Source organism: Trachurus japonicus, chromosome 23 (assembly GCF_045865225.1).
Source record: "Trachurus japonicus isolate A0001 chromosome 23, Traja_1.0".
Classification (NCBI taxonomy): Eukaryota; Metazoa; Chordata; class Actinopteri; order Carangiformes; family Carangidae; genus Trachurus; species Trachurus japonicus.
This window is the reverse complement of record NC_140929.1, coordinates 13,031,066-13,055,440: the sequence shown is the minus strand read 5'-3', so window position 1 is coordinate 13,055,440 and position 24,375 is coordinate 13,031,066. Positions and strand designations below refer to the sequence as shown.

At 41.6% G+C, this 24,375-nt stretch overlaps 3 protein-coding genes across 3 annotated transcripts; all 3 read left to right on the top strand.

The window, feature by feature from the left end:
- Positions 1 to 272: 272 nt before the first annotated feature.
- pwp1 (PWP1 homolog, endonuclein) lies at positions 273 to 12,659 on the top strand. Its single transcript, XM_085769162.1, has 15 exons — positions 273 to 475; positions 1,294 to 1,352; positions 2,089 to 2,270; positions 2,397 to 2,482; positions 2,645 to 2,741; positions 2,929 to 3,039; positions 3,134 to 3,264; positions 3,592 to 3,662; positions 3,833 to 3,929; positions 4,017 to 4,078; positions 4,162 to 4,273; positions 11,118 to 11,208; positions 11,624 to 11,745; positions 11,854 to 11,959; positions 12,066 to 12,659. The coding sequence occupies exons 1-15, from the start codon at positions 410 to 412 to the stop codon at positions 12,161 to 12,163; spliced, it is 1,491 nt and encodes a 496-aa protein (XP_085625288.1). The 5' UTR covers positions 273 to 409; the 3' UTR covers positions 12,164 to 12,659.
- A 628-nt stretch (positions 12,660 to 13,287) lies between these two features.
- mrpl42 (mitochondrial ribosomal protein L42) lies at positions 13,288 to 16,553 on the top strand. Its single transcript, XM_085769440.1, has 5 exons — positions 13,288 to 13,432; positions 13,885 to 13,948; positions 14,309 to 14,393; positions 15,262 to 15,425; positions 16,439 to 16,553. Exons 1-5 carry the CDS (start codon positions 13,354 to 13,356, stop codon positions 16,482 to 16,484), a joined length of 438 nt encoding a protein of 145 aa, XP_085625566.1. The 5' UTR covers positions 13,288 to 13,353; the 3' UTR covers positions 16,485 to 16,553.
- Positions 16,554 to 18,131: 1,578 nt separating this feature from the next.
- On the top strand, positions 18,132 to 24,107 carry LOC146962663 (ubiquitin-conjugating enzyme E2 N-like). The gene is made up of 4 exons (XM_085769052.1): positions 18,132 to 18,217; positions 20,312 to 20,558; positions 22,336 to 22,476; positions 23,711 to 24,107. The coding sequence occupies exons 1-4, from the start codon at positions 18,188 to 18,190 to the stop codon at positions 23,752 to 23,754; spliced, it is 462 nt and encodes a 153-aa protein (XP_085625178.1). The 5' UTR covers positions 18,132 to 18,187; the 3' UTR covers positions 23,755 to 24,107.
- Positions 24,108 to 24,375: the final 268 nt, after the last annotated feature.

Here is a 24,375-nt window from a genome sequence, read left to right as displayed (position 1 = left end):
ATAAAAAGGTTAGTCAGAGGCTTCAGGGGGAAAAAATGCATACTGACTCAGTAATGTGTTCCCTTATTATGGGATTATTATTATGGTGACTTATTATATATAATAAGTATATATTATGGGTGACTTATTATATTATTATTATTATTATACTTATTATGCTATTATCCCTTATTATTCCCTTATTTTAGACAGTAGTCAGATTTAGCAGCATTGAAATTTTTGATCAGGAACGACCATGGGAACGACCCATCGTCAAACGCCGTCCTGACGTCATCAAAACAGGACGGGGTGCGCCACAGGACCCACGTTAACTCACATGTGTGCGAGCCAGCCTGAAGTGAAGCTGTGCTGACCAGTGTTGGAGGTTTTTTTTCTCTGATTATCAATTAATTGACTGTGTTTCTTCAGTATGAGCTCTCAGATCACCTGTGTCGGCTGGGTGAGGCGCGGCGCTGCCAAGGAAACCCCGGACAAGGTGAGTAACGTGCCGGGTGAGCTAACGTTAGCCGACGGCTGCTAATGTGTCAACATGGTTTTAGCGATTTAAAAGACCGCAGTTCACACGCTTTGGGGTTTAATTTCACATTTCTAGGTTCAGGTAACGTATTTCTTCAGTCTGCCAACACAAAAATCAGTAGTGTCATTAATGTGACGCATTTTGAGCAATGACAGACAAATGTTGCAGTTTTTACTGGATGGATAGAAGAGTAATTCGCCTGTTGTTGATAACACATAACTGGTTTAGTTTAACCTCATAACAGATACTAATATCGCTACAAGTCTTTATTTATAGTCTTTTCTTTTAAAGTGGTGTAGTTCTTTGCAATATTTGCACATTTGGGTTTTGAAGATCTTTTGTAAGTGTTTTCATTTGGAGTAAATAACTGCACTGTTTCTGCACACTTGGATCAGATGCAAGTTTCAGTATCTTTAATAGACCAAGCTTGCAGTCAAAAGACCTTTATCAGGGTTACAATCTTATAATCAGACTCTTTTGACCGAAAGCTTGGTCTATTAAAGATACTGACACTTGCATCTGAACCAAGTGTGTAGAAACTCTTCTTTACACTTAGGTGTTTTTATTAAAATCTGATGCATTGGAAAGTTCAGCGAGTGAGTCTTTATTAGATTACAGAGGCTGTTTTAAAGTTTTTTCTGCTCCCTTGTCTAATACTTCAAGTTAGATTAAACTAGTTCTGCTAACTATAAAAACTGATATTAAAGTACTCAATTTCCCTCTCTAGTCTGGCACATGATGAATAGTTTTAACCTTTTTTTTTAAATCCACTACAGGTTGAGTTGAGCCAAGAGGAGCTTCAGCGCATCATTACTGAAGCTAAAGAGGAGCTGGGGTATGTTGGAATCAAAAACACAGCATTTCAATCGATCTTCCTCCTGTGACAACTAGTTTCCCCTGGATATTTATTTAGATCTATTAAAGCAGAAGTAAGCGAACCGGTCGTTTTCACTAATGCTGCGTTCCAGGCAGGCTTTTGAAATCGTAAATTACAGCTTCAAGTCACAACTTAGGACTTTGTAGTGTTCCAGGCAACCCACTTGTGTTTTTCCGACCTGTTTTACCGGTGAAAGTCACTATAACGGCCACTCGTAACTTCCGACCCGTGAAGTCGTACCAGATCAAACTGGTACGACTTCACAGGACGGAAAAACAGGAGTCTACGAGTTTCCTTGAACGCACCATAACAGTCCTCGTCCCTACGTCACCACATTCACGGCGTCCCTTGGCTGCACACACAGCCCTGCATGCCGTTCTCTCTCCTCATTGGATAAAAACTGTGGGATACGATAAATGTTTTCTCCTGGGCTCAGAGCAGAGCAGAGTGACTGACAGACCCGTGTTTCAGACCAAACACTCTATGTAAGTGATTGCTGTCGGAAGATATAACTATTTAAGACTTATATTAACACAAATATATCACTTACTTCTGCTTTAACTATAAAGAACTATTATTCTATATTTATTTAGATAATCTTCTGTATTAATATTGAAAATGATTATTAGATGTAGCTGTACATTATCATTTACTTTATAGCCCAATAACTGGACCTGATATTGTCGTTAATCAGGGAACTGGCTGCTGAGGAGGAGGAGGAAGAGGATGATGAGGCTATGCCGGCCCCTGAACAGAATCTGGTAAACGCTGCAGCAGATGAAGCTGAGGTTCCCAAAGATGAGAATGAAGATGGAAAAGAGGAAGATGATGATCTGGCAGAATACGGCCTAGATAAATATGATGAAGAAGACACGGGTGAGTAGGATGACTGATGTCTCTAGACTAAATTATATCCACTCATTGTCTTTTACCAGTTAATCTATTAAAAATATTTAAACCAACCCTGACCTGCTATCTACGCTTTATTTCTCTTTAATTTAGTGACTTCTAATCTTGGCGACAGTCTTGCTGGGCTCACAGTGTTCAGCTCCAATGACGAGGATCCTTACATCACCATCAAAGATACAGTGAGTGCCTTTTTGTGCTTATGTGCCTAAGATAAGGTCACATATCTGCCATGAAATAATTGTGAAAGACTCACCCTTCAAGTCAGGATCAGCATCCGAAAGAAAACCAATTGTCCTTATTAGTGTAAATAGGTTTATTTTGTTTATTTTTCTTCCCTTTAGGACCAGTATGAGAGAGAAGACTTCCAAATCAAGCCCAGTGACAACCTCATCCTGGCAGGCAAAGCGGAGAAGGACTGCTGCAACCTGGACATCTATAGTGAGTATCTTAATATGGGACACAATAAGAGGGCAGTGGATATTGTTCTGAGCAGAAAAAGTGTCTGTTGTTTGGATACGGAATATGAATGAATATATGCTAACCACATAATGTCCTTCCTCAAACATATTGGACATTTTCTGTTATAGAATACTTTAACATTAAACTATTATTTCTTGTTTTCCAGTTTATAACTCGGACGAGGACTCTATGTATGTTCATCATGACATTCTGCTGCCAGCTTACCCACTGTGTGTGGAGTGGCTGAACTTTGACCCAAACCCTGGAGAAGGACCAGGTAAGAAAAGCCCCAACTCTGTCTCTTAATCTTTTTTTGAATTAGATTTCTCTTGTTTACAGTGAATAAAATTTCTGCTCTGTGCGTCCTGCAGCCAACTACGCTGCTGTGGGCAACATGACTCCTCAGATCGACGTGTGGGACCTGGATGTGGTGGACTGTCTCGAGCCGGTCTTCTCCCTGGGGAGCAAAAAGGCCGCAAAGAAGAAAAAGAAGAGCAAGAAGGTGCACAATCTGTTTCCCTGTCTCATAGTGGTGTGGAAACATTTGCATGATCAGAGGGCGATCGGGCGTGAGGTTGAGAAAAAAAAAAGCATTTTTGTTGTTGTGACAGAAAATCTTAAGGCCAAGTTCAACTAGTTTTTACTATATCTCATCCAACTGTGTCAAAGGGCAAACGTTTTGTTTGCTGGTAACCGTTGGAGACAAGAGTGAAAAACCGGCCACAGTTGGAGATTGTCATGCACAGTCGCCCTTTGCCTGCTCCTCTGCATTGCTTCCTGCTCTGTTGGATGTCACTAACACTTTGCTGTGTGTTTGTGGTGACACCAGGGTGCAGCAGCTGAGCCTGTCGAGGGCCACACAGATGCAGTGCTGGATTTATCCTGGAACAAACTGGCCAGGTCGGTGCTCTGAGGAGGATTCACTGAAATATTTTGATGAAGTAGTGGAAAAAATTCAATCTTAAAAGCACCTAATGATTGTCAGATGTTCTAAATTAAACTTATTTTTGATTTTTCATATACTATTGTTATTAACGTAACTGTATTTGTTTACATCTTCTCTTACTTAGGAATGTGTTGGCCAGTGGATCGGCAGATGAAACTGTTATCTTGTGGGATCTGTCTCAAGGCAAACCAGCCACAACTCTGCGCAAACACACTGATAAGGTGTTTATTAAAACACACAACAGATTCTGAATGTAATATGCTCTGTGGTTCCTGGTTATTTATAACCTCTGCGTTTTCATCTTTCAGGTTCAGACTCTAGCATTCCACCCGTTTGAGGCTCAAACGCTGATATCAGGATCATATGACAAGTAAGTGTTGTCTAATATGTTATTTTATAGAATGGGGAGAAATGAAATAAACAGTTTTAAGAGTAATATTGTATTTTTTTCAGAACGACTGTCCTGTACGACTGCCGTAGTCCCGACACCAGCTATCGAACCTGGAGGTTCAGTGGTCAAGTGGAGCGTCTGGCCTGGAACCACTTTTCACCCTGCAACTTCCTGGTATATATTTTTTACTTTTTAGTCCTGATGGATTTTAAAGAAGATGAGCTGTGAGCAGTGGTTTTAGACCACAGAGATTCACACTTTTCCTCTCAGACTAGATGTGAATATAGTTTTCAACCTCATATTCCTTTATGATTATTAGAGGCAAGTCTGACATGTGCTAATTGTAAATATGTTTACAATAATGCCTGCATGTTGGTAGCATGCTTTAATTTCAAGAAATAGACATTGACCTGCTTAGTTTGACCTTTGCTTTCATTAATTCTTTATTTTACTTCCTGCTTCTCCTGAATGCAAACTAGTGACAGATTAAACAAATGTCTGTTTTGCCACCTGTCAGCACTGTTTGTTTGAACTCTAATGACGTCTGTGGGCAGGTCAGGACATGTCAATCACTTAATATTAATAACTTGGGTGTTGTAAATGGAATTGTGGTTTTTGCAGGTAAACAAGCACAGCTATTATATTTTAATTAGTGCAGGAGGAATAATGATCACACAAAACCACAACCACACTGAAAGGCCTCCCGACAGCTGTAATGGTTGTAAATAGTAATTAAAGCCGCAAGCGGCGATGGCGGGCCCTCGCTCGCCCATGCCACCGCGGGGCCTGAGGCACGCCGGGGCCGTGGCGCGGAGCAGAAATGGAGAAAAAACCTGGAAGGAGGCCAAAAATGCAATGTTTCGTTCATCCACCAGGGGGCAGTCACCGTATGTGGTCTGGTGCGTTCAGGGGCCGCCCCTCATCACTCATGTGAAGTTTGGAGTGAATCGGACAAAGCATGAGGGAGTTATGAGCAGTTAAAGGTTCGTCCACTAGGGGGCAGTAATGGTATGCGTGCAGGTGTGTTCAGGGTCAGTCCCTCATCACACATGTGAAGTTTCGTGGAAATCGGACAAAGCATGAGGGAGTTATGAGCTGTTAAAGGTTCGTCCACTAGGGGGCAGTAATGGGATGTGTGCAGGTGTGTTCAGGGTCAGTCCCTCATCACACATGTGAAGTTTCGTGGAAATCGGACAATGTTGATGCAAAAAATGGCACTTGCGGTTTCCACTAGGGGGCCACATGAGCGACACCCCTATGAGATGGAAGAGGTCTCCACCCTGGACCTGTCTATCAATTTTCATGATGATACGAGTTCATTAAAGCCATCAAAAAGCCAAACGTATTTTCATGGCGAGGAATTGATGGTAGCCACGCCCCCACAGGGACGCCATTACTCGTAGCTTCACAGTCTTCATAATGTAGCTTCACCAACTGGTTCTGCATGTTTTAGAAGTGGAATGAAGTTGATGGGGTGAACTATGTATTTTTAATGAATTTTAGTTCACTTCCTGTTACCACCGGGGGGCGCTTTGAGTTACGTGGGAAGTTAATATATCGGGACGTTCAGGGCGGAGCCATCGTCATGTCCAGCAAGTTTGAAGTTGATTGGATGAAGTATGTGGGCGTGAGAGCCAATCGTATTACATGGCGAGCACGCCAAAGTGAATTGAGCGCTGGCAGCCACGCCCTTTGACCTACGGACTCACGGAGCACAAGATAAGCTCAGCTAGGTCTGACGATGTTGCGTACCTAATTTGAACTTGATCGGGCGAATGCTGTGGGAGGAGTTAAGTTTAGGCGGGAAAAATCAAAACCAAAATGGCCGACTTCCTGTTGGGTTGAGGTCATGAGGTCAAGAGGCTTTTTTGCATATCTGGATACAATACATATGTGTACCAAATTTTGTGAGCATAGGACAAAGTGACCCGACTTCCCTATGGGGATTTTGAAAGTTTGTAGGGGGCGCTATTTCGGCATTTCGCGTCGACCGTGTGCGACCACCCCAAAATATCGAATTTCGGATCAGGCCGGACGTCCGTGCAAAAGTAGACAACTTTTCCAGTTGGGGAAAGGGGCGAAATTGGGGCATGAAGTCGGGCAAGAATAATAATAATAATAATAATAATAATTAAAGCCGCAAGCGGCGATGGCGGGCCCTCGCTCGCCCATGCCACCGCGGGGCCTGAGGCACGCCGGGGCCGTGGCGCGGAGCAGAAATGGAGAAAAAACCTGGAAGGAGGCAAAAAACGCAATGTTTCGTTCATCCACCAGGGGGCAGTCACCGCATGTGGTGTGGTGCGTTCAGGGGCCGCCCCTCATCACTTGTGTGAAGTTTGGAGTGAATCGGACAAAGCATGAGGGAGTTATGAGCAGTTAAAGGTTCGTCCACTAGGGGGCAGTAATGAGATGCGTGCAGGTGTGTTCAGGGTCAGCCCCTCATCACACATGTGAAGTTTCATGGAAATCGGACAAAGCATGAGGGAGTTATGAGCAGTTAAAGGTTCGTCCACTAGGGGGCAGTAATGGGATGCGTGCAGCTGTGTTCAGGGTCAGTCCCTCATCACACATGTGAAGTTTCGTGGAAATCGGACAATGTAGATGTAAAATATGGTACTTCCTGTTTCCACTAGGGGGCGAATGAGTGAGATCGCCTATGAGTACATAGAAACGTTGAGGTCGTGACCCTGGACCTGTGTACCAATTTTCATGTTGATAGGAGTTCAATAAAGCCATCCAAAGGGCAAACGTATTGTCATAGCGAGGAATGTTAGCCACGCCCCCACAGGGACGCCATTACTCGTAGCTTCACAGCGTTCATAATGTAACTTCACCAACTGGTTCTGCATGTTGTAGAAGTGGAATGAAGTTGATAGGGCAAAGTATGTACATTTTCCAAATTTTAGTACACTTCCTGTTACCACCGGGGGGCGCTATGAGTTACGTGGGAAGTTAATATATCGGGACGTTCAGGGCGGAGCCATCGTCATGTCCAGCAAGTTTGAAGTTGATTGGATGAAGTATGTGGGCGTGAGAGCCACACGTATGGACATGGCGAGAACGCCAAAGTCTGATGAGCGCTGGCAGCCACGCCCTTTGACCTACGGACTCACGGAGCACAACGAAAGCTCAGCTAGGTCTGGAGATGTGGTATACCTAATTTGAACTTGATCGGGCGAACGCTCTGGGAGGAGTTAATTTTAGGCGGGAAAAATCGACACCAAAATGGCCGACTTCCTGTTGGGTTGAGGTCATGAGGTCAAGAGGCTTTTTTGCATATCTGGGTATAATACATATGTGTACCAAATTTGATCAACATCGGACAAAGTCAGTCAAATTCCCTATGGGGATTTTGAAAGTTTGTAGGGGGCGCTATTTCGCCATTTCGCGTCGACCATGTGCGACCACCCAAAAATATCGAATTTCGGATCAGGCCGGACGTCCGTGCAAAAGTATACGCATTTTCACATTTGGGAAAGGGGCGAAATTGAGGCACGAAATGTCGGAAGAATAATAATAATAATAATAAACATTACAATTTCAATATAGCAATTTTTCCCCGGGGGGTCTTCCATACCACATGATTACTTCACTACTTGATTACTTTGGGGTCACTTGCACTTTGGGGTCACTTGCACGTTGGGGCATGAACGAATTTCAATAGGGCTTTCGCCAGGCGACTTGCAGTCGCCGCTCGGGCCCTAATAATAAACAGCGCGATTTCAATAGGGCTTTCGCTGGGCGACTTGCAGTCGCCGCTCGGGCCCTAATTAAAGCCGCAAGCGGCGATGGCGGGCCCTCGCTCGCCCATGCCACCGCGGGGCCTGAGGCACGCCGGGGCCGTGGTGCGGAGCAGAAATGGAGAAAAAACCTGGAAGGAGGCAAAAAACGCAATGTTTCGTTCATACACCAGGGGGCAGTCACCGCATGTGGTGTGGTGCGTTCAGGGGCCGCCCCTCATCACTCGTGTGAAGTTTGGAGTGAATCGGACAAAGCATGAGGGAGTTATGAGCAGTTAAAGGTTCGTCCACTAGGGGGCAGTAATGAGATGCGTGCAGGTGTGTTCAGGGTCAGCCCCTCATCACACATGTGAAGTTTCATGGAAATCGGACAAATCATGAGGGAGTTATGAGCAGTTAAAGGTTCGTCCACTAGGGGGCAGTAATGAGATGCGTGCAGGTGTGTTCAGGGTCAGCCCCTCATCACACATGTGAAGTTTCGTGGAAATCGGACAATGTTGATGTAAAATATGGCACTTCCTGTTTCCACTAGGGGGCGAATGAGTGAGATCGCCTACGAGCATATGGAAACGTTGAGGTCGTGACCCTGGACCTGTGTACCAATTTTCATGTTGATATGAGTTCAATAAAGCCATCCAAAGGGCAAACGTATTGTCATGGCGAGGAATGGTCGCCGCGTTGCCACACGGACGCCATTACTCGTAGCTTCACAGCGTTCATAATGTAACTTCACCAACTGGTTCTGCATGTTGTAGAAGTGGAATGAAGTTGATGGGGCAAAGTATGTACATTTTCCAAATTTTAGTACACTTCCTGTTACCACCGGGGGGCGCTATGAGTTACGTGGGAAGTTAATATATCGGGACGTTCAGGGCGGAGCCATCGTCATGTCCAGCAAGTTTGAAGTTGATTGGATGAAGTATGTGGGCGTGAGAGTCACACGTATGGACATGGCGAGAACGCCAAAGTGAATTGAGCGCTGGCAGCCACGCCCTTTGACCTACGGACTCACGGAGCACAAGATAAGCTCAGCTAGGTCTGGAGATGTGGTATACCTAATTTGAACTTGATCGGGCGAACGCTCTGGGAGGAGTTAATTTTAGGCGGGAAAAATCTACACCAAAATGGCCGACTTCCTGTTGGGTTGAGGTCATGAGGTCAAGAGGCTTTTTTGCATATCTGGATATAATACATATGTGTACCAAATTTTATCAACATCGGACAAAGTCAGTCAAATTCCCTATGGGGATTTTGAAAGTTTGTAGGGGGCGCTATTTCGCCATTTTGCGTCGACCATTTGCGACGACCCAAAAATATCGAATTTCGGATGAGGCCGGAGGGACATGCAAAGTTAGACAACTTTTCCAGTTGGGGAAAGGGGCGAAATTGGGGCATGAAGAGTCGCGTGAATAATAAGAATAATAAACAGCGCGATTTCAATAGGGCTTTCGCTGGGCGACTTGCAGTCGCCGCTCGGGCCCTAATAATAAACATTACAATTTCAATATAGCAATTTTTCCCCGGGGGGTCTTCCATACCACATGATTACTTCACTACTTGATTACTTTGGGGTCACTTGCACTTTGGGGTCACTTGCACGTTGGGGCATGAACGAATTTCAATAGGGCTTTCGCCAGGCGACTTGCAGTCGCCGCTCGGGCCCTAATAATTAAAGCCGCAAGCGGCGATGATCGGGCCCTCGCGACTCCACGCCACCGCGGGGCCTTAGGCACGCGGGGGCTGTGGTGAGAAGGGAGAAAAACCCTGGCAGGAGCAAAAAAAACGCAATATTTCGTTCATCCACCAGGGGGCGGTAACCAGATGTAGGCAGATGAGCTCAGGGGCGGACCTTCATCACACACGTGAAGTTTCGAGCAAATCGGAAAATGCATGAAGGAGTTATGAGCAGTTGATGGTTCATCCACTAGGGGGCAGTAATGGGATGCGTGCAGGTGTGTTCAGGGTCAGTCCCTCATCACACATGTGAAGTTTGGAGTGAATCAGACAAAGCATGAGGGAGTTATGAGCAGTTAATGGTTCATCCACTAGGGGGCAGTAATGGGATGCGTGCAGGTGTGTTCAGGGTCAGTCCCTCATCACACAAGTGAAGTTTCGTGGAAATCGGAAAATGTTGATGTAAAATATGCCACTTCCTGTTTCCACTAGGGGGCAACATGAGTGAGATCACCTATGAGCATATGGAGACGTTGAGGTCGTGACCCTTGACCTGTGTACCAATTTTCATGTTGATACGAGTTCATTAAAGCCATCATAAAGCCAAACGTATTTTCATGGCGAGGAATGGTGGCCGCGTCGCCACACGGACGCCATTACTCGTAGCTTCACAGCATTCATGATGTAGCTTCACCACCTTAGTCTGCATGTTTTAGAAGTGGAATGAAGTTGATGGGGTCAACTATGTGGCATCAGTACACGTTAAGGTAAAACCTGGCCACTTCCTGTTACCACCGGGGGGCGCTATGAGTGACGTAGGAAATTAATATATGGGGACGTTCAGGGCGGAGCCGTCATCATGTCCAGCAAGTTAGAAGTTGATCAGATAAAGTATGTGGGCGTTAGAGCTGTTTGAAGGTGAAATGGCGAGCAAACGAAAAGTCGCCAAAATCCTCAAGGCCACAGAAGCCACGCCCTTTGACGTAGAGACCTGCGGAGCACAACTTTTGATCAGAGTGGCATCTCGGTGGTCTCCAGCCAATTTGAAGTCAATCGGACAAAATCCCTAGGAGGAGATAGATCAAACAGGTCAAAAATTCAAATCAAAATGGCCGACTTCCTGTTGTGATTTCACCATGACATAAGAGGCTTTTTTGTGCGTCTTGCCATGTTCTATAAGCCCACCAAATTTCATGCGTCTAGGTGACACACAAAGGCGGGGCTGATGTTTTGAAATTTTCTAGGGGGCGCTATTTAGCCATTTGGCCACGCCCATTTCCAACGACTTTAAAATATCAAATTTTTCGCCAGTCCTGATGTGCATGCCAAAATTTACGCGTTTTGGGGCATGTTGAAGGCTCCAAAAATGCGATCCTTTTGAGAGAAAAAGAATGAAAGAAAGAATAATAATAAACAGAGCAATTACAATAGGGCTTTCGCTGGGCGACTTGCAGTCGCCGCTCGGGCCCTAATTACGCCAAAAATGGAAATTTATATGAGTCCAGCTGGCGCATCATGGGTCGGTGCATCAGACCTGGTTTCTCTGTCTCTCTCTTTCTGTCGCCGGCTCATTGTTTAATTCAAGTGTGTGTTTGTGTTTCAAGGCCAGCACAGAGGACGGCTTTGTCTACTGCCTGGATGCACGTTCAGATAAACCTGTTTTCACACTGAGGGCACACGATGAAGAAGTGTCAGGTTGGTGTGTTTGTTTCTGTATTCCCAGTCCTTGCATCAGTGCAGTGCATCATATATTATACACCACAAATGCTTTGGTGCTTATCTCTCAGTAGTGAGAAGGTGTTGTGGCTTTCTTAAGGAATAATAAGAGCGTGGTTTGATATTGTTGATTTACTGGTTGGTGGAGAAACGTGGACCAACCTGTAATATGTGCTGGCATCATGCTGCTATGAGCATGAATAAAAAATACAGACAAATGGAGTAATTTCCTGTAAAATCCTGAGCACACCTGCTCCTGTAAAAAGCAGCATGACCAAGCTCCCTGCTCTTGTGCCATAAAATGTTTTGTTGATATGTTTATTTCTTTGTGGGTCTATATTGATCACATTAAAAAAATGTAAAGTCAGAGCTGAACATTTCAATTTTTCCATAGGTTTGGACCTGAGCAGTCAGATAAAAGGGTGTCTGGTCACCTCTTCAGCTGACAAACAGGTTAAGATTTGGGATATTTTGGGTAACAAACCCAATCTGGTGCACTCGCGGGATATGAAAATGGTAAGAACTTATCTGAGACTCATCCACCTCTCACTGAGGGGTTGCAGAGTTTTCAAAATCGTGTTGTCAGTGGCTGTTGTAACCATGTACTTCCTCTCCTGTAAACAGGGCGTCCTGTTCTGTGCTTCATGCTGCCCTGACCTGCCCTTCGTCTACGCGTTTGGAGGACAGAAGGATGGTTTGAGGGTTTGGGATATCAGTGACGTTGCAGCAGGTACGACTGACCCTCAAGTTGTTTTATTCTTCAGCAAAACCTAAATTTTGCAACACATCGAATTCAGAAATAATATGATTCTTAACTCTTGATTGTTTTCCTTTAGTGGCCGAAGTGTTCGGTAGCAGAGAGCGCTTGGTGTTGAACACAGGATCACAAGCATCCAGCAGCGCCGCCACAGCAGAGATGGACGTCTCCTCGTGAGCCTGTGAACGCAGCAACAACCTGTTAAACACAAATAAACTGAGCTTCCCCGGAAAGACGTCAAGCTAATCTGCTTGTTGCTGCCTCCTTCGTAGCGCAGCGCTCTGTCTCATGGGAAAGGGATTGGATCAAATGAAGCCACACTTGTGAAAGAGTTTGCCAGAGTGGATAAAACTTTCGAAAGACTTTGGAGCTTTTCAACACTCAATGATGTGTAAATAAGGCACCAGAAAATGTTTCTTATATTCATATGAGTGAATATTTTCCAGCAATTTATTTTTGACTTTTAGGTGGAAGCATTGATTCATAAATTTGAATCACTGTTCATTCAATACTCCACTCAGTTTGCCTTTCTTTGTACAAATGTTACATGTGGAGATTATTTTCACTAGAATAATACAAAAAAACGGACTTAACTCTGTATGTCCCAATCATGGATCTCCTTGGTAATGATAAATATTAACATGAAATATTAAAAGAAATCTGTGTGCAAACACTGATTGATCCTACATATTCAATAAATAAATACGGTTTTAAACATGCATCGACCTGTATGTCTTGATTCTCCAACTCTGCAGTGTGTACTGCCTTGTTGCATTATATCATACATTTTCCTCCCATGCAAAAGAAACATATTAAGTCTGTCTGAGATCTGACATCAGGTCAGATTGATTAAATTAATGGCTTCTTGCAGTTGCTCTACATTTGGGTCAATAGGTCATCAGATTGTGGTGTAGTTAATGGTGTGTTACTCATACAGAACATGACATTTATACATAATGATGATAATAGTAAGCATTTAATTAGAAAACCTGAAAAGCCTACATATTAATACTTTATATTTTTTTTAGGAATTTTTCAACAGAAGGAAAAAAATAAAGAGGGGAGGAATGACAAAGGCAAGGCGGTTAAAGTTATTTAAAATTATAGAAGACCGAAAAGGGAGGTTTATCACTTGTTAAAAAAAACAAACTAGACTTTTATGAGAACAGAAACCTTCTATTTTTGTCATATTTTTTTGTAACAGTTAGTGAGGTTGAATGAGTTCCACCATCATCAAGACAAACTTCGAGGGGCTTTTTGTGTCTCTTTTACAAAAATGGTCGCTGGTAAAGCGGAACTAATGTGACCGAGTCCCGGCGCAGACACGGAACCATTTCAGCGACGCACCTCATCATCATCACTTGAGCATGGCGTCGCTTCACTTCTGCAAATTACACAGCCTCCTAACGCGGCTTTCAACCGGCTCCACACTGCGACATGTTCAAAGTAAGAGCTGTTAATGTGAATGTAAGGAGCTGTTTGACGGGGCTCGTGTTATTGTGACTGAGTTTATGGTTTTATAACGGTGCTAACAGGCTAACAAGAGCTAACCTTGAAAATATCGCCAGTAGGTTAGCACTTGTAGGCTCTATCATCATCCCTGTTTTCACTGCCAGCACTGTATTAACTCTATGTTTTTTCGATACAGTATATAATTACTAGTTAACAGTGTAGAGGCTTGTATTTTGTTGCAGTAAGTTATAAGAAAAGTTGCACAGCTTCGTCTTGTATCATCCTCTTTCCACCGTTCATCACCTCAGTAACATAGAAATAATATGCACCCATGTCATTTTAATATGTTTTAATAAGCAAAAAACAAAACAAAAAAGTTTCAATGTGTCTATTTTCTCTGTTAAGTCTGTTAAATTAAATTTGAGTGATGTGTGTTTCTATTGCAGCATGTTTGGTGCCAGTGCGACAGAAGTCCAGTGTCCGTGGTCCTTCACTTGATGGCCCAAACTGGTATGTCAGCTGTATAGTTTAAATAATGAAAAACAAATAAATAAGAGAAGGGAAATAAGCTTTTTCTCCTCAGATGTTGCTGAGATAGGCTACATCATGCATTCGGTTGTGGTGTGTAAATGCAATTGAATGCACACCAGTTATCTGATTTATTGATATGATTGATTCATATTTTCTGTTAAATATTCGTTGTTATTATGAAGTTGCTTGACCTTTACACTTTAATCTGCTACTTAGAAGCATCTAGTTCCCTGCAGCTTTATAGGGTATCAAGTGTTTTCTTCAAAGCTTTAAAGTAGTGCTGTGCTATACATGTTTAACTGTAATCAGGATAATAATCTCCTAATCTCCTGGTTTTAGTAACGTGGACATCGGTGTGACTTCAGATGGGAAAACTGTCGTGTGTTACCATCCCACTGTCGACATTCCTTATGAATTAACACAGGTAAGGATAAGATACTGTATGTATTTAGTCTGAATATCAGTGTATCAGTTGTCTGATGACATCTGTATTTTAACAACTGTGACTTTTTCCACAAATGAGTGAAAATCCTGCAGATCTTCTGCCCTCCACTGCTGCTCACTTGTCTACCTTTGTGCCTGGAGAGATAGAGTTAGCTAGAGAATGGTTGACAGTGGTTTTGTATCGTACACTTTGCTTCTGGAGAATCACACACCCACCACTGAAGTGACTGGTCACATAGGAAGTAGTCCAGGCAGAAAACATTTAATAGCTTTTAGGGTCTAAAGTTCAAATTCACACTTGTGCAGGTGTTTGTGTGTGGTTTCTAAAAATGGAGGGAAAAAAACATAGAGTTAACTTATTACATTTAATTTAAGAATCAAACCCAGTAATTGTAAAGGTTAAACGACATGCAGTTTGCCTGCATTGATTGACTGTTATTCAAAGCACTGCCACAAGGGGGACCTGTGAGACTATAATGATCTTAGCAACAACCCACACTTACTTCGAAATACTCTGCATTTCCCAAACCAGAGAGCAGTAAACCATAAGTTAACCATAATTACTTTTTCTATCATTCATATCATATCATTGTTATCTAAGCTGCTGGGCGATCTGAATTTCCCTCCTAGGGATAAATAAAGTATTTGCTATTCAAGTCTATCCTATAAAAAACCACAACAGCAACACAGAGCAGAAATGCGGTACTGCCCAACATGTCTGCATATCGCTGTCACAGATGTCATAAATCTCTCCGTTATCAGTGTTAAAGGATTAATGAATGTTGCAGTATTGTTGTACATTACATTAAGCAGGAGGAAACCTCACTCTTGACTGTGAATCTTTACAGCCTATAGAACGACCTGACCCCGTCACCAACCCGGTTGAGACCCATGACCAGGTTTTAAAAGCCCATCTCAGTAAGGAGGTGCTGAAGGACAAACAGGGGCCCACTATAGAGGAGCTGAGCAAGATGTTTTTCACCACTAAACATCGGTGGTATCCAGTCGGACAGTAAGTACACAGATAATACACTGTATCGACAAAGTCCTTTGACATGATTGTACGACAAGCAGGTCTCATGATAAAAGGAAATTAACTAGATATTTTTCCTATGAAATTATGTATTTGCACTTAAAGCAGTAATTTTGAGTCACCCTTAAAGGGATAGTTCAACATTTTGGCAAATTGGCCCATTGCCATAATCGCTATAGTCATAGCAGTAGGTTCATTACCTTTAATTAATTTTAACCACCACGCTATGAGATAATGACGGAACGATACGAAACGGAGCCGTTTTCGAGGTAAATACAGGGTAAATACGGAGACTGCTTGCTGAAAAACTGTCCCTGAACGCAACGCGCATCAGCGGTTTTGTATGAATTTACCTCGAAAACGGCTCCGTTTCGTATCGTTCCGTCATTATCTCATAGCGTGGTGAATGTGCAGCTCACAACTTGTCTACAAAAGCGCTGTGGAGTTTTGGGATGTTGAATTTGATGAGTTTAATGAGGGAAACCAAGAAATTCCGTTAGCCTCCATAGCGTAGCTCTGAGCAGCCAGCTGCTGCGCTCCGCCGTACTGAAAATAGCTTACACCTACAATTAAAGGTAATGAACCTACTGCTATGACTATAGCGATTATGGCAATGGGCCAATTTGCCAAAATGTTGAACTATCCCTTTAAGCAGAAAGTACCAACAGAAACTGCACAGACAAAAACAGGAACCTATGGCTGTATTATTGTTACAAGTGACACATGGCTTACTTACTGAAAAGTCACTGGACAGAAATGAGAAGTGGATGAGCATTTTTCTGTAAATCAAACCTTGGCAGAACAGGCGTGGCTTATTCAGTCTCATTCCTAAATATTGATTTACTGTATGTAGCTTGGTTATCATCCTGGCAATTCACCTGTGCAGACAAGGACACTTGGTAGCTTCCCCTTTTTGTTATGTAATTATGAGAAAATATATGAAAAAACTGTTCTGTAGGTATTCAGTAATTTCCTTGTTTCTCTCTTTGCAGGTACCACATGAGACGCAGAAAGAGAGATCCTCCAAAGGACAGATAGACTTACAAAGCTGCAAATGTTTGTTTGTGTTATTGTCACAATTATGTATAATAAACTGTTAAATATTGACTCTGTTGTCACGAGTGTTGGAGTCATAGCTGCTGCACTGGAACAATTATTTGACTCTGAAGTCATACTTTATTATATTTAATCTCGTGATACTGTATTGATTTACTGCAATAGGTTTTAGGGGCTTTCATAGTTTCTCCTGCAATATATGAATTAATTAACCTAATGGTTTGGCTCAGGTATATACCATAGTTCAGTTTTATATGCTAACCAATTTATCCCCATTACTGTTTCAGCAATGTCTTCTTAAATCTTACAGTCAGTTTATGCTAGACTTGTTTGAGCTTTAAGATGTGACATATAATCTAATTTTGTTTTATAACACATTTTAGTAGTTTTTAATTTTAATAGTTTATGAAGAGTTAAAAATGAATGAAGAATGATTTTTTTTTTCCCTCTGTGTTGTTAATCTTGACTATGTCTGCAGCAGAAAAGACGCACGCAGAGCAGTGAAACTGAAATAAACATAGCATTAGATATAAAGTAAATGTAAGTGAATGCATCCTATATGTTTGACTTTAATTTGAGACAGAAGTTGTGAAGAAGTAGCGATCCGTGCCACTGGATTAGAGGAAACCACCAATGCAGCTGCAGTTCTGCACCACAAGACCTGAGCAGCAGCGGAGATGCCTTACTGTGCCTGCAGGGAAAAAATAGAACACAAGGGCATTCATAGTGTGGTGTGTTCAAGGTCATGCACATCACAAAAAGATGCAGACACAGGTTTCATTCTCCCAGTACAGTCTCACCCATAGGGTATAGCCCCAACACCCATTTTTCAGGTCAAATACTGAAACTCTGACATGAAAAAAACAACACATTTTGATTCAGGTGAGCAAACTTTCAGTTTGTTTTCATATTTGCAGATGAGTGATTCATCATATTATAGACTTATTACTTATTTACTTCTTTATTTATGTTCAATAATAAACAAAGTATAACAGCAGATACATATACAATACAAAACACAGATGAGACAAACATGAAATAAGAGACAAAAGAATAGTAACAAACAAAATAATAATAAAAGATAATGAAATAAATAAATAGGATTAATTAAATTAATAGTAATAAGAGAAGCTAAAGTGGCAGACAAACTTAAATTAGATATTCTAAATAAAATTGTTAATTATTATCATGATTATATTTCAGAGACTCAAAGTTTCCGTTCAATTTAAAACAACATAAATAATGGGGTTGTTTTGGACATCTTAGCTTTGTAGATGTGATATTGTCCCAATAAAATAAAAAGGTCAACAATGTTCTGTTGTATTATTAATTAGAGAGAAAAAATATATACTTGATTGTAGTTTTTTCTCTATGTCTCTTTCTCTATTTCTCTGCCCTTCCAAAAAGTAATACAAAATTAACACATGATGATATTTTCATGTTCAGTGTTTACAAAAAAGGTGCATTTGTTATCAGTCTCATAAAATCTAAGGAATGTACATATATTTTGGATAGTTTATTATTATTATTTTATTTTAATATTTTTATTACATCTAACAGCGTATTTCCTAACGTCATCTGAAGCCACCGGAAGAGTGAGTTATCTGCCCCCGCCCCGGCAGCTCAGTCAGTCCGAGCTGAAGAGAAGGCGAGTCCACGGCTAAAAATATAATAGCTAACACAAGATGGCCGGTCTGCCTCGTAGGATAATTAAGGTACATTTTCCACCGGGGCTGTGTATATATACATATATAAATGTAAATGAGTCCGTGTGTTTGCATTGTATGTTGAATATTTAACGCAAATGTGATATGTCCGTGGAGTTACTGCCAACCATCGTGTAGCCTGACGTTAGCACAGCTAGCTCTTATCTTAGCTTCGCTGCTCCGTGTCTGCTGCAAGTGTTTTGTTTGCCACTTCCGTTTACTCCCTTCTGCTCTATCCGTGGATCATTTTTTTTGTAAAATATATATATCTATACACGAGGTGATTTGTTGCCGTGCTACTTGTACTATAATAATCATTCTAGCTGTAACACCGCCGGGTTTGCCAACATATTATGACAAATTGTTCCCGGTCCTCCTTATGAATGGATTCGCTGTGTGAGAGAGCTAAGCTAAGCTAGCAGCAGTAGCTTTGATGATTGGTGGTAGCTAGTTACACATGTCTGGCGCTGACGGGGAAAACGCCGCCCTTGCTGTGTGCCGTTCCGCACATTTTAAAATACTCACTATAAAGCCAACAACATATCCGCAGTATTTATTTAATGTAAAAACGACACGCTATAAAAAGAGAGAGAGAAAAAAGCAGCAGCAGCATTGTGAGGCCTGTTGCGCTGCGGTCTCCTCCCTCAACCCTCAACTCAACGCGACTCCAGTCGGCCGGGCCAGGCCGCGGCTGTGGGCGCGATCAGCTCGGCAGCAGCAGCCTTTTCCGCCACATCTAGGAGCTATTTCTCAGGTTTAGCTGTTTCTTTTCTGCTTTTTTTCTCCCTTTTACAGCCAGGGACATATAACGCTGACAAAGTGAAACCACAAACAGGGCTATGCCACCATTATGGAAAACCGTGGGTTGCTTTCCCAACAACCACATCAAAGAAATTTACAGTATATTAAACAAGGTTAAACCATTTTGTTTCCTGTTGACTGCAGCTGTTTTCGCTGCACCTGCTTGAAGAAATGCTGAAAGATTAAATAATGTTCCACTTCCTTATTTCATTTCCTCCTAGTGTCGCAAAATACGTAGGCTACTTGACCTGTAATTGAAATAAACTTAAGTGTTATCATCTTTTAATTAAATTCTTATAGTGAAGGCGTTTATAAATGCAAAGTAAAACCAAAACTGTGCATTGATTACTCTAATAGTCATTTGACATGAAATGAGTTGGCAACTGATAATAATTAATCATTTACAGTGTGAATTTTCCTTTTTAAAATATTAAGAAAAAAAATCATATAGGAGCAACAGCTAATGCTGAATTTTGGATATAGATTAGACAAAATAAGTAATTTTCAAAAAAAGAATTATGATATACATCTGTCACTGTTTTCTGACATGTTGAGCTGAAACCTGTCTGGTTAATGTATAGTCAACATAAGTGATAGTTGCACATCTGAACAATGTATTTTCATTCAAGAAATTAGCAGTACTTTACAGTTGTGGAAAGTTCTGTCAGTGGTTTGATCAAACCATATCTTGTACCTGACGTGAGAACTGCTCCGCCTCAGCTGCATTTCCAGTTTAGTGTTCAACAATAATTTGTGGAATGTCGTCCTGTCTGTATGTGGGTGAGTTTGAAAGTGTGCGCGTGACTAAGCAAGGTGTAATTGAACATTGTCATCTATTATGTACCTATAAGTCAGTTGTCTGTTGACGCCTCCACAGTTCCTAACACAGGACTGTTTGTTGATGTGTTTTTTTCTGGCAGTAACATCCATATTTGAAGCTTTGGTTACTGTCATGTTTTTATCAGGTTAACATATGAACACATTAAAGGCGTTTGATTCTTCGGTACCTTACACTCCAGCAGACATGCAGCAGAACAAAAACAACAAAGCTTGATAAATCTATTTTGTACATATTCTTGTAGATGACGAATCAATGAAATACACAGAATACCTTTTTTTTTTTTAAATTCCTTATATATTTTCATTACATTTATTACTCTGGAGTCCGGACAGACATCGATGCAAACAGAAACCTCACTACTTTGTGGAGACGCACAACATCGCGGCAGTCTTTTGTATTTTAATTCAGAATGATCAACTATGGTGTTTTGTGTTTCTTTTTCTTCTTTTGATCACATTCAGGAGACGCAGCGGTTGATGGCGGAGCCTGTTCCAGGAATCACGGCTACGCCTGATGAAGGGAATGCACGTTACTTCCATGTGGTCATCGCGGGCCCTCAAGACTCTCCTTTTGAAGGAGGCACATTTAAACTTGAACTATTTCTTCCAGAAGAGTATCCCATGGCAGCTCCCAAAGTGCGATTCATGACCAAAATCTACCACCCCAATGTTGACAAACTGGGAAGAATATGTTTAGACATTTTGAAAGGTAAGAAAACCTGACGGAAAGACACAAACTTTTCATTCTCCACATCCTGCTGACGCTCTTTGTTCCTACTCCTGCTCATGAGCCACCCTTGCATCCGCTCTCACCTGTCTTTTGCTGCTTCCTCACCTGCACCAACAGTCTTTTCATCTGCAACACACCATCGCATTGACAACACATTACCAGCATTTTTATTAATTCCAGCCTGTAGAGGCATTTGCAGGTTAAAATCAAAAAGAAACTTCTCATGAGCTTTAAAAGGAAGTAGTTTGCATCCTGTGTTTTGCTTTTTTAACCTCAGCTCCTCCTTTCTCTTCCTAACCAACCAGTGCAACTGGACATTTAACATTCAACATGATCTAACTCTCAAGATTTATCTGTGTAGGACAAATGGGAGTTTAGCCATAGCTTGGAAGTCATATCACTGCGGTTTTGTCAAGTAGCTTGCCTCACCCTGTGAAGCGCTGACGATCACTCCTTCACAGTCATCTGCTGCTCTCTTGTTAAACTTCTCTCTTCTTCAATGGAGCTATGATAATCTAATGTTACCTTTTGCGTAGATATCCTTTGAAGAATGAGCAAATGACTTAAAATTGTTCCAAAACAACACATAAAACAGGCTTTTTTATTATCCATAATTTGCATAATATATTCAGATAACAATAAGCATTACAGAAGGTCATTTAAGTTCACCTCACAAAAGAAAGTCCAACAAACATCTCCTCTCTTTCTTCACCAAACACGCGTTTACATTGACTGTCTGCTGTTCGATGCTGGACAGGTAGCAAACAACAGACATGTCAAAGCTTGTTGTTTATGAGAAAAGACTGTCTTGTGACATGAAATGTGGGGTTGCTAAGCGCCACTGGGAAGCTGCTGTGCTGTTTAAATGTAGGCTGGTGAATCAAAACAATAATCTAAGAGTAGCGAAGCTCTGGGTTAATTCTCACAGGGTTTGGAAATACTCTCAAGTCTTAAACATTACACAGAACAGTTTGATTAAATGGAAAAATATTACTCTATCACAATGGGCAGCACTGTTTTTTTGAGAGTTTAACATTTAAAAAAATGATTCTGCGTGGAGCGGATCTTGGGGAAAAAAATAGGGGCTAAAGAAAATTCAGATTGGCACTAAATTAACAGCAGTAAGATCATTATGAGTAATAGGAACAGTAATGATGACAGGAGCAGTAATTTGCAGCTGTCAAATCAAACCAGTGGTGCAATACACTTAGCTTACATTTGACTGACACGTTCACACGACTCTGACACCCAGAAAGTGCCAAATTACAACATTATTACACAGCAGCAGCGTGAGGCGTCGACTCGCAGATGGAGTTTTTATTGTCACAGCCAGACCTTGCAGGGTAAAAATGAACTAGTTTTATAATATCAGACAGCTTAAAAGTAGCCAGTGATTTGTCGAAAGCACTTGTGAGATGAAGTGTCGGAGAGCAGATGTGATTATAACCGTTAAATCAAGTTTTGGGATTAAACAAACTGAAGATAATGTTTATTTGGGGAGGGAAACAGACAAAAACAGAGGTGTTGGCAGACTTTGTGAGGGTAATAAAAAGAGTAATGCAACAGGCTCATTATTATTTCATGTTTTATTGTTTTGATTCATTGGTTTTACAAGATCTGGAGTTGTTTTCCACTGTTGAATAGCTTTAGGAACATTTAGTTTTATTCTAAATTTTTCCCTTGTTTTCACAAGTTGACCAATAAACTGTCGCTGTTGTCTCCCTTTGCATCTTTTTCCAAACTTTCCTTCCTCCAGATAAGTGGTCTCCAGCCCTGCAGATCCGCACAGTGTTGCTATCTATCCAGGCGTTATTAAGTGCTCCCAATCCAGATGACCCCCTGGCAAACGACGTCGCAGAGCAGTGGAAGAAAAACGAAAGCCATGCCATTGAGACAGGTGAGGAGCAGATTCTTTTTTTTTTGTTTTTGTTTAACACTCATTCATAGCAGGTGGTTGCAGATTTTCCCTCTATGAGCAGAGCTTGGACAGATGGCAGCAACCATTATCTCAGTCCCAGACATCAGAATTACCACCCACATTTCAAATGCTGTCAAATTATTCAAAGTTCAGGTGTTGTCTTTTTCCATGGCAGTTGTCCTGGTTGGAGGGAGAAAAGAAAAACAACCCTGTTATCGCCTTCGTGGGCGGGTTGAGGCGATGACTGTAAACACAGACGAATCTGAATCTGGCACTGGGCATGAAAAATTCATGCGTTCTTAAATCTGTCAAACAAAATCATGAAGTAACAGCTCATGGATCAGTACAACACAGTTTTTAAAGGGATTTCCTCCAGTCAAAGATGTTGTACTCGCAGTATTTAAATATAACTAACTGTCAAAATAAGAGTAATGGTTAGAAGGATTTAGTGTTTGATTGTTGTGTTGATGGTAACAGAAACTCAGGGACTTGCCGTGATGACTGTGGGGGGATGGTACAGGAGCCTTGCAGTCATTTTTACTGTTGTGTAGTCATTTCAAAAATAATCAGCCACGTCATTTTTTATGAGTTTCATTTCTGAAGTGAAGTTGTGCTTCACTACAATAGTCAAGGACACTTTTTTGTTGAACTAACAGACCAAAATACTTCATGAATGTTTGATTTTAAGAGACATTTCACAGGAAATTTTTGTGCCGATCTTCTTGTTTTCTTTGCCTTGTGTGATATGAGGCTGAATATCTCTGGGTTTTGAACTGCTGGTGGAGCAAAACAAGTAACTGGAATATGTCAACTTGGCCGTTCTGAGAATTTAAGACGATTAGTTGAGAAAAAAATTGGCAGATTAAGGGATAATGAAAATAATCCTGAGTTGCTGCCCTAACTGGAACCAACAAGAACTTTTTAAACCATTAATTGTTTGTTAAAATGATTGGTGATCGATTTTTTTTTCTTCTGTGTACTGACTAACTTGCAGGCTAAACTACTTTGGGTTTCATATGTTGGCGTTTTTACTTCAGGATGCTTGTTGCTCTGAGCGTTTTATGATGAAACACATCTGCAAACGCTCTCCAACACTTTGTTATCCACAGTGCTGCACCCTCCTTAACCCACTGACACCCCCCCTCTCTCTCCCCCCCCCCCTCACCATCACCACCACCACAACCATTTTTATCTTTCTCTCTCCCCCCTCCAGCCCGAACATGGACCAGGCTCTACGCGGGCAACACTGAAGTATAGAAGAAGAGAGACGAGGCGTCTGAATGTGATCCACAAAATGTACTCCTATTCTGTCAACATTTGAATTTAACGGACACAAAAAAAGAGAAAAAAAATAAGATTATAAGTCCAAATCTATTTGAAAGAAATGACAAGATTTACTGCTGCAGACCTCTGGGTGACTTATTTTCCTCTCTAAGACGCGTTAAATGTGTGTTAGTCTTTTTTTTTTTCCTGTGTTGCTATTTAAATGCATGGACAGAGAATGACACCCTCCCCACTACAGTCTTAAAAATAACATGCAATATGTTGTCCTGACCGAGGCACATACTGGTACGTTTGCAAAATATACATTAAAGCTGCCCTTCTTTTAACGCATGCATCATTTGTCAACACATCTGTATGTCTTTTTGTGAGCGAGATGACAGGTTTTGTTATTTCAACACATTGAGAACGTAGAGCTGTCTCCCCCCCCACCCCACCACTCGTAGAAAACAGACAAGAAATAAGAGCATAAATGATGACGTTTCCCTTACTCTTTTTAGGGAACACGATGAATTGTTTTGGGAAGTAAGCCTGTGAATTCAACAACAAGGTTAGTTGAATTTCCACACCTGTGTATCCGTGCACGCCAGCACTTCA

What these genes read in the sequence shown, in the direction of transcription:
- pwp1 (XM_085769162.1), top strand. Translation starts at nt 410, where the DNA reads ATGAGCTCTCAGATCACCTGTGTCGGCTGGGTGAGGCGCGGCGCTGCC. An exon ending in CTGCAACCTGGACATCTATA is followed by an intron (nt 2,742 to 2,928) that starts GTGAGTATCTTA and finishes CTTGTTTTCCAG; the next exon opens with TTTATAACTCGGACGAGGAC. An exon ending in ACTCGCGGGATATGAAAATG is followed by an intron (nt 11,746 to 11,853) that starts GTAAGAACTTAT and finishes TCCTGTAAACAG; the next exon opens with GGCGTCCTGTTCTGTGCTTC.
- mrpl42 (XM_085769440.1), top strand. Translation starts at nt 13,354, where the DNA reads ATGGCGTCGCTTCACTTCTGCAAATTACACAGCCTCCTAACGCGGCTT. An exon ending in CACACTGCGACATGTTCAAA is followed by an intron (nt 13,433 to 13,884) that starts GTAAGAGCTGTT and finishes TTTCTATTGCAG; the next exon opens with CATGTTTGGTGCCAGTGCGA. An exon ending in TCACTTGATGGCCCAAACTG is followed by an intron (nt 13,949 to 14,308) that starts GTATGTCAGCTG and finishes TCCTGGTTTTAG; the next exon opens with TAACGTGGACATCGGTGTGA.
- LOC146962663 (XM_085769052.1), top strand. Translation starts at nt 18,188, where the DNA reads ATGGCCGGTCTGCCTCGTAGGATAATTAAG. An exon ending in ATGTTTAGACATTTTGAAAG is followed by an intron (nt 20,559 to 22,335) that starts GTAAGAAAACCT and finishes TCCTTCCTCCAG; the next exon opens with ATAAGTGGTCTCCAGCCCTG. An exon ending in AAGCCATGCCATTGAGACAG is followed by an intron (nt 22,477 to 23,710) that starts GTGAGGAGCAGA and finishes TCCCCCCTCCAG; the next exon opens with CCCGAACATGGACCAGGCTC.